We start from the raw sequence: 18,029 nt of genomic DNA, 5'->3' as shown, positions 1-18,029 counted from the left end.
TTTAATGCTGGAAAACTCTTAAAAGGTTACCCAGTGTGGTTATGAATTACTTTCTAAATCACTTCTCAAAAAATTTCTTCTGTTTGTTCCAAAAAATTTCTTCTGTTTGTTCTTTTACCTCAAACTTTCACCTTTCACCATTTCCTGAATAAAACCTTCCAACATATTAAAAACAGCATGAAATTGTCTGTGTATTTGAGGATGCAAAATTGTAGAAGCAATAAGAAAGCCGTGAGCTGATCATTCTTTAAATAAGGCACAGATGTTTTACTCCATTTTGCTTTTAAAACACCAAGTTCTTTGCTACATGAAACTGAAATTTATTAATAAATATAAGCTACTGCTAGGCAGTGGCCATGCTTGGGCAGAACCACTCAGGCTTAGAGTAACAGGAACAGAAAGTTAACTCTGTTTCCACAGTTCTCAGATGAGATTGCAACCTGAGTCAGCCTCCTCAGGGTAGAGAGAAGAGTGCAGGCAGCAGTCACATTACTCTGCAACTGCTCATCTCTGACACAGACAGCTGATAAACTAGTTGATACTTCACTATGTACCAAAGGAAAGATGTTGCTTATTAATGCAGCTAGTAGGCTGATTAGCTTCAAGGTCATGGTAAGTGCTCTGTGTTGTTAAGTAACAGCCCGGAAAAAGTAAAATTTAAAATACCAGCTGGAAAAATAAATACTTTGCTTAACAGGAGGCTCCTCTTGAAGCCATCTAAGTTCAGAAGAGAACTCAGAAGAGAATCTTGCCAAACCAGATGGTTATTTTGCTTGTATCTTTTTACTACAGAACTATAGTTGCTAGATAGCAAAGGACACGCAAAAAAAAAAAAAAAAAAAAACAAAACCAAAAAAAAAAAAAACCCACAATATGCACATACAAAATCTGCTCTACAGAAATTACAAAAAAATAAAAACCTATCAAAACTCCCTTTACTGTAAGACTGTATTTAAAGATTAAAAGAAAGCAATATTTCTCAGAACACCAAGGACAAAGAAATTGAAATTATAAAGCTACTTGCCAATGAAATGAAAGATTTCCATGAATACTTTCAATGAACCTTTATACCCATGGTTTACAAGAAATATGTGCACTTCCTCCCTCTCTTTGATACTGGCTCAATTCTTAATAGCAATGGTGCTGTTGAAAGTAAAAGTCACTGTTTGAAGGTTACATTCTTGCAAAGATCATTTTGCTATGATTTCTGTCGGAAAGTGGCTCATCATGTATTGCAATTCAGTTCCCAGTGCTATAAACCGTGGTTCAGCATCAAAATTATGACTGAAAGTGGCAGCTATTTAGAGAGGTACAAGCAAATTAGGAAGGGATAAGAATTAAAACTGTCAAAATTTCCCAGGTTTTCGAGTCACATTATTCATAAATGAAAGTGAGTACAAGGATATTTGTTACGCAAGTAAAACTAAGCTAACTGCATAAAATGATAAAGCTAAGTCACACCACTTATCTTTTGGGAGTATTTATGACCTCTCATAAATATGCACAACACATCCAACTTCAAGCCAGTATTCTGCTAACAGCAGAATTTCCTCTTTTCCTCTCCTCCTTCCTTGGAGCAAGTCCAATAAAAAATTATTAAGATTTATGAGCCTTACAGTAAAGTGCACTTACCGGTGCTGGTTTATCTTTAGCTTCCACACCAAAGACATCCCGTTGTTTCACTGTCAGCAAATCAAGACCTTCAGTATCGTCCTCATCATCATCATCATCATCATCTTCAAAGAACTGCATGGAGTCTGAGTTTGGTACCCTGTCAGGGACATGAACTTCTTTTTCCTCCTCCTCAGACAGCTCTTCTGATTCATCCTCAGACTCCCCATCCTCCTCAGCACTTCCACTGGAAGCAGAACATTCCTCAGTTTCTTTTCTTCTCTGCTTTTCCTTTGTTTTGTTAACAGATGTTTTTCCAGTGAAATTAGTACCACATTTCTCCACTGTTTCCTCATTTACCAAGGTGAGGGTATTCTCATTTTGCTCTGTCTCCTCCAAGTGGTCTGTCCCATTGGTTGCCTCATTTGCACCCAGCTGCTTCCGAACTCTTTGAAGGAATCTCACACGAGGTGCCATTGCAAGACCAAGTGACCTAAAGCGTGGAATTAACCAAATAAATTTGAAAGGCAGATACACAAAATTTGGCTAAATTAGAAGCCCTCACTGATGACACAAGTGATTCAGTTTCAGTTATGATCATTTGTATTAATACATTCTGATCAACACATTTAGAAAAATCGAGCATAAAAAATACAAGTGAACACTGGAAGAGGAAGCAAGATGAAATAACTGAGAACTCTCGACAACAATTACAAGCCTCCCAGGAAGGAAAGCAAACAAAGAAGCTGGTAAGTTGTAGATAAGAGCTAATTAATTATCTGTGATTCATAGTAAAACATGGTGGAAGAAACACCAGTGCAATTTGATATTGAAAATACATGGATTTCATGTCAAGGACTGAAATAACACTGATCTGTCAAGTGTCCTTCATACTGGAAGTACACCCAGAACATTATCCCCCCAACCTCACTGAGTTGTGACTGAGCGAGGAGAACAAACATGGTGTGGATGAATGACTAACTGCAGAATAAGCTAGGGGAGAGACATTTCTCCCTTAAAGGCAATTTCACCTGCTTCCACCTCTCTACCTCCATGGCATATTTAACAAACAGTGCCAGAAAAACTATTATTTTACCCAGTTATTCATGAGAATTCAAAGTTATACTAATAAGCATTACATGAAGGGGCAAAAATTGCAGAAACAGAAAAAATCCTGTCGAGCAACAATAGTGGAGAGCACTGCATGGGAACAGATACTTTGACTCCAACAGCACATTTGACTTCAGTTAACTTTGTAACTGTCCAGTGTTATGATACCTGACCCTGTCAAATCCAAATTTTAAAAAAAAGCAACTCTTTCAGAGTTCATGAGCTATCTCATTAGGTGAATGAAAAATGTGAGGGGACACCAGTACTGGTGCAAGGAACACACAGAGAACCCAGGATACAGAACTGAAAGTAGTACCTGGTGATTGTACATACATTTAACAAGGAATAAGGGATTTAACCAACCACAGTGGCTACAAATATACACTGGCACCCACACCTGTAAAATACCAGCTTCTTTCCATTGAAAACGTGCACAGCTATCTACCACCTCTCTTCTCAATGCTGTTCAGGTAGATAGCATCATTTCCTCTTTTCCCTACACAGCCTCTGAAAGGAACTGAAGTTACAGCACAGGAGAAGTATCTAATCCATACTACCCAAGAGAAATGCCATTAAAAACCGTCAATGAAGCACCCAAAAGATACTGCAGAGCAGCAAGAGAGCACCGTAGGCCCTGGAGAGCCTTGAACTTTTAATGGTAGCCAGTGGGAAAGAGTAGTCAAAAGGATGACCCGTTTAAACAAAAGAAACCCCAACTGTAACCACACCTGTGGTTAAAAAGGGCACTTTTGGTACCAGCCACAGGTTAAAAGTAGACACAAACCCAAACAGCAATCCACACTGTTAGGATAAAGAACAAATCTTCCAATCAATAAAGTTTATTTTTAATGTAAAATTTTTGGTTTTGTGTTTCTCATAATTCAGCACTGTTCTACGTGCAATTAACAGCAATAACAAAGCAAACAGAATTTTATGAAAAAGGATCAAAGGAAGTTTTTATCCAGTGTATTTTGCACATTTACTGACAGTGCAGAGGATAACACAACACTGTTGGGAACGGAAATTGGAGCAACTAGCGATCTTAAACGTGTTTTACTGTTTGACAGCAAACACTAATTACCTTTGCAATGAAATGATGTGTTAAAGTTTGGCCTATTGACTAACTGTAATGGAAACAACCAAACAGCAGATGTAATGCTTCACTGCAGCAGCTGGAAGCCATTCAAACCTGGAATTGGGCCTTAACACCAGGCACAGTAAAACACAAATCAAGAGATTACTGCACTCAATCTTTTCAGCAAGAGGATCGAAGTTGCAAAATCTAATCCTTTGCAAGAGAAATGCTTTTTTGCTTTGCCAGATTTCACATTATTCTACATAAAGTATTGCTGTCAAGTGTTGACAAAGCAATGCAAGCAGCAATACTGTGTGGCAACTACAGTGTTCTCTTTCTCAAGCAGAGAGGCACAAGGCACACGGGGTTGAAACCTCTGATTTTATCAGAGCCTTTCTTCTACACCTCCAGAGCTAGCATCAAAGATCTGAAATACACATGCTTAAGACTATCTGACAAGGTGAAAAATTATTCTCTGTTCAGCAAAGAAAGAGCAGCCCATGATGTGGACAAGACTTCACATCACAGATTTTTTTTTCATTCAGATACGAAATTCCACTTGCCAAACTGCTGTACTGCACTGATGCCTTACTTTAATAATTGAATAAAATTGTTAGTCTTGGCAAATTTTTCTATACTGCTTAGCAAGCCTACCAAAAAAGACCAGTGCTATCAAAATCCAAATTACTTTCAAAAGAACACACACCTCAGGCAGAAGAAGAGAGGAGGTCAAATTTATTTGGTAAGACAACAATAGTAGGTATGCTTAGAAAAAGTGTATGAAAGAATCCCCCAATACTTTTAATTATGTAACTTCTCAAAGAAATGTCAGTCTTTTGGTTCATTACTGCCTCTTTTTCATAGTATATTCCAAATGGAGAAAAATCTGGGGCAAACAATCTGGACATTCTACGACTGCTAAAAGCTTCCTCATATTTTTGACTGTTTCTATTTCTTAATTATTCACAAAATCTATAGTTCAGTCATACTGAAACAAACATATGAACCAGCCTTTCTTTTCAAAAACTAGAAAGGGCATTATTAGTTCTCAATAATTCATAAAATGCCACTCAGACCACAATCCTACCATGACTGAAGTTGCAGCTTTATTTTTACTTTAGTGCTACCATTTCGCACACTCATCTTGAATAAGAAATGTGCAAGGTTTTCTGATAAAGATAACAAAAAGCAGGTAAGTTATTTAGTGAGATTTCATAAATCCTAACAGACAACACTAAAAACACACTAACACCACAATGTAGTCCTCAGACTACAGAAGCCTTTAAATGGCAACAACAATATAGCTGACAAACCAAACAATCCTGTTTCATATTTTGGTGTGAAATGCAATTACTTCTAAAGAGCAGGCTCTTCTGGAAAGACACTTGAAATCAGCTTCTAAAGGCAATACTGAAACCAAGGGAGTGTTTTGCTGCTATAAATCAAAGCACCCCTGACAGTTCCTCAACTGAAACCGAGGTGGCCAGACATCAGCATTCCCTAACAGTGATTAAGGAATGCACAGAAGTAACTAAACAAATCATCTATAATGCTCAAGTACCTTTGTTAATTTAGTAGCAAGTTCACAAGGACTTTCGGGAAATAAGTTAAAAGAGTAAAACTACAAAGAAATAACACTTTATGGCTTCAAGGAGAATACCACTTTTGTATCTAGTCAATAATGAAGATCAAACATTAATTAACATTTTTAAATTAATTTATATGGACGGTGTCACAGACTTAAAATACTGCCTCTTCTAAGGTTTGTTAATTGTACTTATACAAAGACCTGGAAAGTGTTTATATCAACATGGTTACTTTACTTTGCCTCTACTGGGATGAGAGAAAAACTGGACATCTCCCAAGTCTTTAGAAAGACCAAATCTTAGACACTCGTAGCAAAATCTATCCTTGCAAAAAACAAATGCAACACCAGAAAAATCTTCACATTTTTAAGTGTGACAAATGTTCCTAATTTGCTCCTAGAAGATTACTAGTCCTTTTAAAACATAAGCCAGCTGTAAAGAATCTGAGGTCACATCTGCTGAACTGCTGCACAACAATTTTACACAAGTTACTGATTCAGTCTGATATTAACTTAGTACATTTACTAAATATAGACATATTCCATTACTGAACTACTTCGTAATTATTTGAACACATGAAAACACAGCACAGAGATTACTTCTACTGTAGAACAGGCTCAGAGAAAGATCTAAAATAGGTTGAAAAAGCTTAAATACTCCCAGAAGCTATTTCAAGAGAAGAAATATGTATTACTTGCCTAGCAATATATGATGTATCCACATTTAACATCTAAAATGTTTTCAGATGACAGGACATGCAATTGTTTGAAAACAGGAGAAATCACATCAACTGAAAAGACAAATCTGATCTAACAGGCTTCCAGGTGGTCTGATTAATAACCAAAATGAACAGAGAAATTGAGTTTGCTGTGCTATTTACTTTACCAGTCAGCTTTATTCCTCTCCATTAAAGAGTTCAAATGTCTAGCTCTATTAATAATGAGGGCCAAACTATTCAAGACTTTGTGGGTCAGAACCAAAGAGAAGGAGAACAAGGAGGATGTCACGGTTGCAATCTAATAATTCAGAAGACCGAGATGCAGTCTCCCTTACAAAAGGAAAAGGAACCTCCACGTTGCAGTTCCAAACCCTGGTGGTGCCCCTGAGCCACCCTGACACCTGCTCAGAGGGCAACAAAGCAGAGCACAAGCAACAAGTTTTTTTTAAATGCATTAAAAACCCTTTCTCCAAGTTAGCTGGCTTAGTCAACTCTGATAGGCACTCTACGGGAACTGCTACTCATGCATATGCAAGTACGTTCTCTTCTAAGGTGAATGAAGGTCAATAGCCGGCTTGGCTGCAGAATGAGGAAAGACAGCTCAAGATCCTAGAAGAAATGAGGATGATGACTAAGAGAATAATGACCCTGCACTTTGAAAGAGGAGACTGCAGCTTCTTCAGAAAGCTATACGGCACAAGTTTACAGAAGTAGTTACAGAAGCTCAGGAAGGGACAGCTGGATCTTGGGTGGCTGAGGGGGAGCTCAGTGAGGAACAGCCAAACTCTGCAAAGGATGGAGGGAATGCTGGGGCCTGTATGAGCAATAACGTATCAGACTGACATTAACAGCAAGAGAAACAGTACAGGTTACAGGCATGAAGACTGGAAACAGCAAGGGAAAAGTAATTAGGAGCCATCTTTTTAGTAAGGAGATTAGCATGTAGAAAAGTATAAGGACAGCCAGAAGGTGGGCCAAGAATCAACAAAGGGATGACAAGACATGCAAAGCCTGCAATGGGCACTGCCTGGGGCTGAGACAGACAGCCCTGAGCAAGGCAACAAATGAAACCTCCTGCCCTGACCATGCGTAAGAGTCAGGCCAGGGGTGGGGATGAGAGTGCAGTGGGTGCTTCCCCTTGTTCAGGAAAGGACAGACAGATGTGGACAGGTGGATCATGTATTCTGCTATCACCCATTTCAGTCCTGACAGCACCTGCAGCTACCTACTGCTTTTTAATACTGACCTGCAAGCAATACTTGCAAAACTATCTGGATACTAAGGAGTGTGTATCTGACATTTTCCCAATAATTTGGCTTCAGCTTGTTTTATTTATTTTCTATGTACCAATACAGGGAGAAACAGGAAAATATGCTTCATTTCTCCTGAAATACATGATGACAGTCACAAAGTAAATTACCTTCCCTGGCAGCCCCTTAGAACTGTGACTAGCCTGTCCATCCAGCACACTCACCTGTTAAGATCTGCCCCTGGAGAACAGTGTGTGTATATATATGTTTGTGTGTTAGCAGTTAGCAACATAAAGTGCCTGAGAAAGAAAATACTTCAAAACACTGCCTCCTCTCCAGGAGACCAGACTAAGTAATTATTCCTTTTCACCCTGTTGTTTGTTTACATTTTCTTATGTTTTCAAAGCTGTCCCTTGCAATCAAAAGACAAATTTCTCTTTTTAATGCAAGCATTGAGCTTCTCCTTCATCGGACTTAAAGGTTGCCTATGTTAACAGAGGACTATACAAGTCTTCCTCTAGCAAATTATTCTTGAAAGCAATTTATTAATGAGACAATACTGGAGAGAATAGTAATGCAGCATAGCTTAAAGGTGATCAATTGCTAGAAGAGTTAGGTGTGTGTAGGTGTATGTGTGTGTGCGCATACACTTTTTATATATTTTTCTTTTTATATATATATATATATATATGATCTTATATAACATATAAAATGAAAAATACTTGCTTTTCTGGAGACTCAATCAACAGAGCTTAAGAGAATCTCAGTGCACAGAGATGCCAAGCAGGAGAGGAACAGGGAATGTGGGCAACAGCCTGCAATGCAAACCTGACAGGGGCATTAAGCAGCCTATTTTCTCTGCAGGATTTTTAGTGGAGTAACATCTATCAAGCTAGCAGTAAATCTCCATGGAAAAGCTGAAGTACTTTTCAGAAAATGCACACAGAAGGTAAAGGGAAGAAAGGATTCTCATTTCAGGTTTTGCCATAAGTTTGTGTGCAGAATGGAAACCAAGGTAGCTTCTGGATGCAAAATTCAAACATAACAGACTTTGAGGGACTTTAATATAAATGAAGATGACTGATCCATGTATCAGTGGCTGTGCACTGAACTGAAAGCTAGGGAACTGCAGGGTGTATATAGGTAGACAAGAAGACTAGAGAGCAGGGAAGAAGAGTGCCAACAAACTAGAACAGAATCTCCAAAATTATCTCCCAGATTTATTATCTTCTGACTTTTTAATTATACTGCCACGTATTTCACAGCCTTGACTAAATCTCTCCTAGTCTCTCCAAACAACTGACTGGTTTCTTGCATTTTATTACAGGAATGACATTAGTAGCTTTCCAAAGCCGGGACTCAGAATTTTGAGGAAGGTCCAAATCCTGGCACACAGACCTGAGAAGAACAGAACTGCAGACTACTCCATCTACAGATACTAGATGGCATACCATGCTGAAATCCAGAAAGAGACACTGGGATTCTGAAAATTTTGCATTACCACCATCTGCTAGTCTGTTTCTTACACTGGTTGAATTTGCGTGCTTATCCCTCCTAGCCCTAATCTTCTGCTGCTATTTCTTACATTCATAGCACAGTAAGACCCACAACAGATTTTAAAGATGACAAATCACCCAAGATAAAGGGCAGGCATTGCATGTAGCTAAAATTGTTGAGCTTTTGCTTGTTCTCCTTTTTCACAATACCTCACTCCATGAAGTTAAAAAGCATCTTTTATAATAGGCTTATGTGCCTTAAAAAACATAATCATGTTAATGGCAGCACAGCACAGAAAGATCAGGTCCTCCAGTCTAGTACTTTGTCACATTTTAGTTCATTATGCCAATTGCTGGCAACTTCGTCTTCTCTATATGAAATTTACCACATATCAAATTAATTTGCTATGAACCTTTGAACACCTTCCTGCTCCCTTATGACTACTCTATGTCCCATGAGATTTCAAAACTTCACATCTTAAAACAATTTCAGGGGGCTGTCATCTGTAAAGTCAACCTGTCAAAATTAATTTCCCTCTCATACAAAATATGGAATGATTCACATATATGTACAAAAATAGACATAGCAAAATAGATGCTATTCAGTCTAGTGCAGATGCTTCATCTTTACCAAACACACTGAATCCTCTGAAAAGTAACTGATGGCCAAGTAGAAATGTTCAAATCACACTCAAAATGATACTGCAAGAGATCATCAATTGCTTTTTAAATAATACACATTACAGGTTGGTATTTAGCTATGAGGCTGAAGGGCAAATCTGGGGGAGGGAAAAACATTAAAACATTATTCTCTATCCTTTTACTTCAGAAGTTGTCTTCTAGTGTATATAGTAAATGTACCTTCTGCTCTAAGTTATTCCTCTGTACAGCAATATATTGCTTTTACATACAATTTCCATTTAGAATGCTCTTGAAAATATGCAAGATCTCAGCATGAATATGAAACTAAATACACTAGAAGACTAGAAGTCCTAGTCTGTGTGTTAACACAATTGAAACAGCTATTTAAAGACTGCAAAACATCTCACCATACAGCTTTCATATTGTAAGTTGACCATACTTACAGGGCATATTCTGCTAGGGGCAATTTGAAAACATCGAATACTTCCTTGTTCTTCATTAAGTAAACTGAACGCAAGTAGGATACAAAACACTGAAAGACAAATAAAAGCATTCAACAAAAAAAGACACCTTTCAATTACCAACACAAGAAACCAACATTATATTGTTGTTCTAAACACAAAATAGAATTTCACTATTAGGTGGTCTAACATTGATTTCAGAATGAAATTCCTTTTAAAATAGTCATCAGACAAAATTTATCTCTACTACGGAAGTGATGCAACTTCAAGTAATCAAATATTTCATTACATTCACATTGACTGAATTGACTGAATTTCCCAACAATATGTCATGTTATATTTTCCTAGAAAGAAAATATGACAGATTAATCAGAAGGAAACATCGCTGATTCAATTTGATTTTTTTTTCTCCTAGCTTTTCTGAATGTTTTTAGGCTATTCCAATATCTAAATTTTGTGGAACTTAGAACAGACTTTGTTGCTATCAGTCTGAGGTGTCCTAACTTCATCTTAGCCACAAAGAGGAAGTTAGTTAACTCAATATAGCTGCCTTTCACCGTGTTCTAAGATGATTCACATTACCTTGCATTTACCATCAGTTCATCATGTGCACATTCAGAATACAACTCAGCTGACCAAGACAAATTCACTATACAACACTAAGACCAGTCCAAGGTTGAACTGTCAATTAATCACAGACTTTCTCCAAAAAAACCTGGAAGCACTGCATAAGAGAATAACTTAATCTTGTATTGTGTTTTCCTGCCATCCTTCCCAAAAGGAAAGATTCTTACTCTTCTCATGCTTCTTTTACATAGCCTAGCTCTACCTAGCAGCAGCAGCATAAATACTGGAATATTTCAAGTATCAGAAAAGATCCTTGGATTTCTGCTGTTCATAACCTTATTTCTAACATATGCCAGAACTCCTACCATGAGGCTTAAACCATCAAACACTGATAACAACAGCAAGTTATGCTCACAGAGTTATATTCAAGCATCCCATACTGACAGCCTTGTTCTGTTATGTACAGGTATCTACAACAGAACATCACCTGTTTCTCTCTACAGGAGAAGACTACTATGTTAATAATTTATAGGGAATTTTTTAAAAAGAATCTATTTCTTGTTAACCTCAGATAGAGGAGCAAACACCCAACAGTCAGGAGCATTGATGTCTTACGGGGGATTCTTTAAATGCTTATAAGAGAAAAAACACTTCCAAAACTGAAATGAAAAATAAGACAGTATAAGCAATCTTATAAACTCATTCTTTTCTCCTGACTAAACTGAAATAAAAACTACTGATTGTAAGGTATGTAGAGCTAAGAGATACACTTTGCAAGGTACCCATCACTTTACTATAAAAATAAATTTTCATTTGCTTGTTTTTCCTAATGCTGAGGGGTTTTTGAGTAAAGTTTCCTTCCTGATTATGTCCTTCAATTAATTTTAGCTGTGGAAAGCGTGAGCTCAATTCATTAGGCTGCTACTAAGATTGAGATGTAGAATAAAACACTTCTTTGCTCACATTGAATTATTAATCATTTTAGCAAGGTAATTAGAAAGTTTAGGAAAAGGCTTCAGATTTGACAGATCTCATTAATCTATTGTTGTCTAGCAAGTGACAAAAATCAATGAAAGCCTCTTTTTTCTCGGCAGTGACAGATGGAAAAAAAGTAGGTTAAAAAAGAAGTATCCTTCCTTGAATCTAAGATTTGCAGACCTGAATATCTACATGAGTCACTACTTGCTACACAGTTGAAATCTCATTATGTCTGTTGGATTACTGATAAAGCCATCCACTTACCTTGCTAGCATATATTTGGTACACATGGTCTAGAAACTAACAAACTATAAAGGGCAGAAAGAACACACCTTTTGCATGCTTATCAAGCTCTACAATAACTAAGAACTAAACACCTTACAAATGCATAGAAGAGTTGTTCTACTCTACATGAAGAGAAATCAAGCTATTTACTTTGATTTTTTTAATTTGGTTTCAGTGTGTTCACTTCAATCCCCATCTAAAACTCTGCCATCTCAGTTGGATTTTTTTCAGTTATGCTAAGACTTCCTAGCCTGCACACACACACTGGAGCTAAGGGAGAACAAATCTAAGTCAGTCTGAACTTTTTCCCTGCTATTTCACAACTGTTCTTGTCCCCTGCCATATCTGCTGTTTGATACCACTTTCAAGGCTTTTTTAAAATAACTGAACATTTCAAAAATATTATATGCATTATCTTCCATGGAAAATGTTATGGTTGGGCATCATTAGCATATTACAGTTCTACTACAATAGTAGCTACAGGACTCCAAAAGCACCGAAGATTATTGTACAAGTACTGGAAATACATAAGGAAAAAGTGTACCATGCTCTATGAATTTACTACTTCTAAATTGTGATTTATTATTGATCTATTTCCTGGATAACTGTTGTAAGTATTAAAATGCACACAATTCAATATATGTGCTGTTTTGATAGTAATTCAAAAGGAACAGGGTAAGGCTGGAATCTCAGGCTGTAACACCCCGCACATCCCTCTGGGTGTGACGAAGAATTTAATGGACAGACATCACTTCAGTGCCACAGTAACATTTGAACTAGCAAGAAAAACAGATTCTTTTTTTAAAATGTTTTCCAGTACTGGCTGAACTGACATATTAAATATTAAAATTACAAGAAATGCCAAAAGGCAGCATCAGTCCATGAGAAGAACTGCAAAGGTTTCAAAGGAGCCCCAATCTGATTCAAACTGTCTTTCCAAGCAATAGCAGAGGAGTCGTGTCCTACCAAATGAACCATGAAGTTTGTTGAAGCAATTGGTAATCAAGGACTTTACTTTCAAAAAAAGTAAAAGCGCCTTGAAGTAAATCAACAAGCTTAGAGGACACAATAACTTAGGCCTCATGCCCTCAATACATGATGGTAGAGTATCCTATCTGAACTTCTGCGCATAGCTGTGCTGTTTCACTGCTATCTCATCCTTTCAAGTTGAGAATTTATTTATTACACTACCAATGTCAAGAACTTGGCAGCTTGCAACAGACGTGCTAGACAACATAACACCCATGCCTCTGAGAAATCAAATATTTCAGATAAAGATCCAAGGTCAGGATTTCATTTGTATTAATTTTATTGTTTTATTCACATTGACATGTAAGACTACTTGGGCACATTTGCATAGTATGTCTGAACATTCATAGTTAAACCTTACTAAAGAGGGCACTTCTATGATAAACTACTACTCCATACTTCAAGTTTTTCAAAAACTGAATGTATTTACAGCTTGCCTGCAAGAATGACACTTCTCTGCTATCCATAAATTAAAAATGGCAACAAAAATGGCCTGAAAGGGTAATTATATGTCAATTAAAATTTTTCAAAACTAATTTAAGTTTGTAATTGCAATACTGACAGACAGGCCGTGTTTGATTTTGTTCTTGGGCTATCTTGAAACTTTATCATTACTTTCTTCTGCTCAATTCAGAATGATCCTTCTCTGCATTTTAAGAGATGTTAAAAAGCTAAAGGCAGAAACAGAGGTTTGTTGGCGTTGTCATTCCAAGTAAGATGATGCTGGATTCCTCTAACTCTCGTCCTCCCCCAGCCAGCTGTCACTTCCAACATAAACTGGTGCAACTGCAACTTCCTGTGGCAGCTGGAGGTGAATGTGACACGTCACCAGTGCCTCTCGTTTGTGCAGCACCAGGATGAGGCTTACACTGATATTACACACTGCTTCAAGTAATGCTTTATGGACTACAAAAACCTGGAATACCTAAATGCCAAAAATAGTTTTTAAAAGCATTCCCTTGGAACGTTGCCTTAGACATTTTACTCACAAAGCTCCCACTGAGCTCCTCAGGCACTTCGATTTAAATCTCCTTGTGTAGGAAAGTAATAATGGCATTCCTCTGACTCTCTACGTGTCTCTACTGCAGGCCTCCACGATAGGTCACATCACATAGCCTACCTCTGCAGTACAAAGAAAGCACCATTCATCCCTCCATCCCAAAGGGGTTTTAAGGTGTCTGTGCCAGGAGGCATTGCAGAAGTGCTTATTCCACCCTATCAGCTATAAATGAAAGTTCAGGCAGACTAACACAGAGGACATCTTTAGCCAGGTGAGATAAATCTCAAGAGATTTAAATATTTCAACTTGACTCATTTTATGTCTCAGTTCAACAGGAAGTTTAAAACTCTTGGTTTCTCTCAACTTTCACAATCCTCTTTTCATTTTACCCTACCACTCAGATTTACCAGTATATCTTCAAGTGTCATTAATGCCCACACTAGGTCACACAAATAAAAGGTTATTAACGCTAATCCAGAATCTCTGCACCTGAATTTCTCAGGCTTTGGCATTTATGGATTTCTCACCATGTGGCTTTTGGTTGTACTCTTTTGATCTGACGTACATATATAAGAAAAATTGACGTGAAAGATTTGCCTATTATCCTTCCTACTGTGTTTCCCTACATCTCAATTTGAGCTTTTGATTTTGTACAGTTTTGAAAAGCCTTGATACAACTACAGAATTCACAGGCTAATGATACACACAGTTCAAAAACAAAAACAAAACAAAACCCCAACAAGCCAACCAGCCTCAGGAAACCAACATGTTGCAGTGCTTCAATAAAACAAGTAAGCTCTATTCCAAAGAGTTCATGGCCTAAAAATATTACAAAACCAGCAAAAGGTCAACAAACATGTTTAGTGATGGCATAATTTCCAGAAACGTTTCACAGGTCACCTTTCACAGAAAGTGTCTTTTACAACCAAGCTCATTCTCATCAAGGAACCAACTTATTTATTTGAAGTTTCCCTACCTTCCTCAAACCTGATAAACACATAGTGAAATTCACATATTGTCCATGAAGTCTCCCAGCCTTAACCAGCACAGCAGAGAAACCCCATTCATACACCCATTCCCATAATTCTCCATCTTATCTGGAAGAACTACTCTAAGCTATTTTGCTGCTCATTTAAATCCAAACAAAAGTTAAAATGCTTTATTCAATGCATTGGATTTTACCCTGAGAAAGGGCAAACTGTCACATATATTCAGGATATATGACAGTATTAATCAAGGTGAGCATGTTGAGGTCTACGTGGTTTCATATTTCTAATGTTTCAAGTCAAGTAATGTGATCTGCTATTTTTAAGTAATCTTTTTTATTAGTAGCCTTATTTTGAAATTTTCTGTATCAGCTTTCCAAGAAACTCAGAAGAGCTGAAGTCGAGAAGAAACTTCAGAGACCACCTAGTCCAAGTAGCTCTTCAAACCAAGGTCAGCTAGGGCAGGCTGCTCAGGAAGGAACCCAGTTTTTAATAACCAGCATTTGGAGACTGCACAGCCTTGCTGTTCTAGTGTTCAACTACTCTCACAAGAAAGGCTTTTTCTGGGTTTAAATGGAGCTTTTCGTACAGAAATTTGTGCCTGTTGCCTCCTCTCCTGTCACTGGGCATCACTCAGAAGTCTCTGGTTCTCTCTAATTTATGTTTCTCTCCTAATATAGGAGATTCTCCAAGTGTTCAATTATCTCTGGTGGTTCTTCAGTTCCAAACACTGCTTCTAGGGCATGTGTGAGCTGGTCAGGTATTCGAACAGCACTTCTATTCCACTAACATGCCCTAAGAATTATAGTGTAGTAGATGACTTACCCTTTGAGCTTTCTCTTTTAACTCCTGATCTTGAGCTAAGAATGCTTGCATCCTCTTTTGGATGTCTGTAACTTTTTCAGGATTAATTCTAGTGAAAAAAAAACAAAACAAAACAAAAACAAGCTTTAATTATTAGAACATGTCAAAATGAGCACCCATTAGGTTCTCAGGAGCATCTTCACATCTTTTGCATTGCTTTAATATGCATGGAGCTATTACCACTGAAACAGCACAGAATGGAATCATATTAAGGATGAAGATTATACTCCTCAAACAACACAGAAAAGACAAATAGCAGTTGTTTTATTCAGACAGTTTTCACAGAAGGTTGTGAAACTTCTTCCAAAGCAAAGCAGAAATCAGCAAAAAACAACTTTCAGATTTTATAAAAGAATTGCAAAAATACAGAAACAGCATAATGAATTAGTACTACTTTATACTGAAATAAAAGTCTTCATAAGGAAATTGTCAGCATTTTTAAAAGCTTAAATCAGATTCATTGTGCCAGGAATACTAAAAATTTAAGTACTTCTTAGAAAGAATAGCCAGGTGAGCAATAATAAAGGACATTGAGATTTAAGCTTAAAAAAAAGCTTTAAATGCTTCTCAAGTAAATGAAGACTATTAACTACACTATAGAAGTTGCCATTGAACCTACTAAAAAGATTTCCAGGTCCTCTCCCACATTCTGGATTTTTAAACTTATTCCAGTGATACCTACATTATTGCAGATTTATTTGCCCAGATCTCACCTACTTTTGAGATGCTACTGCCATTCCAGTGTATCATACAACCTAGCAAACTTTGTGGGAGGTTATTCTTACTAAATATGAAAACAAGTATCAAACTTCATTCCCTGGCAATTTTAATTTCTTCACTCTTTTCAGATACAGCCAGGGGAAAACTACAGTGTACATAAGCACTATTAGCTACAGTTTTAGTGAAAGACCAAAAAACATGAGTTCCAATTTCCAGACAGCATATAATTGCCTCTAAAAATGTAAAGGCATAAGACAGAAAAAAAGAAGCATGAAAAATTGAGTAAGGAACAAACAGACCAAGAAACCTTTGAAATATAATGACACCAAAAGTAAGGAAGGGTCTGCATGAGTTATAGAAAAATTAATATGAACACCAGTAGTAAGACAGTCCAGAAAAGTGTTGGATTGCTGCTAAGTTATAGGAAAGCTATTAAGAGATGACCTCAAAGCCCTTAAATTAGCCACTGCCTTTTTCCCTTGTCTTCACTCAAAGTGGCAGCTGCAATCAGTCAGCTAACAACAGCTACAGCAGAGTGCAAGCTCACACCAGAATCACAAATCATGGGAGACCAAGTACTCCCATAAATCAGCTGGGTCAAAAGAAATTTGCTCCACAGCAACTAGAGGAAATAGAAGCACTTGGAGTCACAGTTGTATCTAATCTGAGATGTTGGAAAAAAAAATCCTATCAAACAGGCCATGTAAATACGGTGCTCATATTTAAAAGGGGCAAAAAGGAAGTTAAATAATTAACTTTTTCTTGATACCAAAAAAAGCAATTTGTAAGGACCTAAAGAAAATAAGCAAATACACAACAGCTAACACAGCTTAATCAGAAGCAAAATATGATTCATCAGTTTAATTATCCTCCATAGCAGCATTAGCAGGTTTTAAGAATGGGAAAGAAACAGCAGATGTCGTATTTGGTGTCAGGAAAGCATCTGGTAGTTGTACATTCTCATAAAACAGGGAAACATGGTCTATGTGAAATCCTTAAGTAATGCAAAAATGGCCTTGGAATACTCAAAGAGTAGCTGAGATTGCCAACTACTCAGTGCTGCCACTGTCAAACTCAAATGCTTACAAAGTTCCAATTTTCACCTGGACATGCTGTTACTCATTATTTTCTATGACTTGCTTATTGGAGCAATATGGTTCATTATTTATAAGAGACTATATGTCATTGAGGTTCCAAGCATAACAGACAACATTCTAGACAAAATACTGCAGCATTTTGTAGACTGCATATAAATTTTGAGTAATCTGAAATTTGCAAGAAAAGGGTTTAATAAAGACAAAATCCACAAGATACTTCACATTTAAAAGCATGGCTAGATAATGTGATATAAATCTAAGCAATGTCAACTAAGAACATGGTACCCCAGGCACATTTTAAGCTTATGTGTTTTTTGTTAATGAATGAGCAAATGTGCAGCACTGACTATCAAGAAAAACAGAAGTAGTACTGAATTCTCTCTTCTCCAACACTGTATTATGACAGTCACTCACTATTATCTTCCTTTTATGGTGAGATTCAAAAACTGAGAAAGCTTGCCACTGTTAAATTGGATTTTGGCTTTAATGAGGTTATATGCTATTTCTTTCTGAACAAATAAATTGTATACATGTGACCATCAGGAGAAGCAAAC

General features: G+C 37.1%; 1 protein-coding gene across 1 annotated transcript in view; it reads right to left on the bottom strand.

Moving 5' to 3' along the window:
- DDX10 (DEAD-box helicase 10) overlaps window positions 1-18,029 on the bottom strand; it is a 159,487-nt gene that overhangs the window by 111,101 nt on the left and 30,357 nt on the right. The window contains exons 11-13 of the mRNA XM_063394605.1: window positions 15,620-15,707; window positions 9,932-10,020; window positions 1,633-2,104 (exon numbers count right to left, since the gene is read on the bottom strand). Coding sequence (XP_063250675.1) covers window positions 1,633-2,104; window positions 9,932-10,020; window positions 15,620-15,707 — 649 coding nt within the window. The remainder of the gene's footprint in view (window positions 1-1,632; window positions 2,105-9,931; window positions 10,021-15,619; window positions 15,708-18,029) is intronic.

The sequence above is a fragment of the Prinia subflava genome, chromosome 3, assembly GCF_021018805.1.
Source record: "Prinia subflava isolate CZ2003 ecotype Zambia chromosome 3, Cam_Psub_1.2, whole genome shotgun sequence".
Lineage (NCBI taxonomy): Eukaryota > Metazoa > Chordata > Aves > Passeriformes > Cisticolidae > Prinia > Prinia subflava.
The sequence above is the reverse complement of the archived record's forward strand: the minus strand, read 5'-3'. Positions and strand labels throughout refer to the sequence as shown.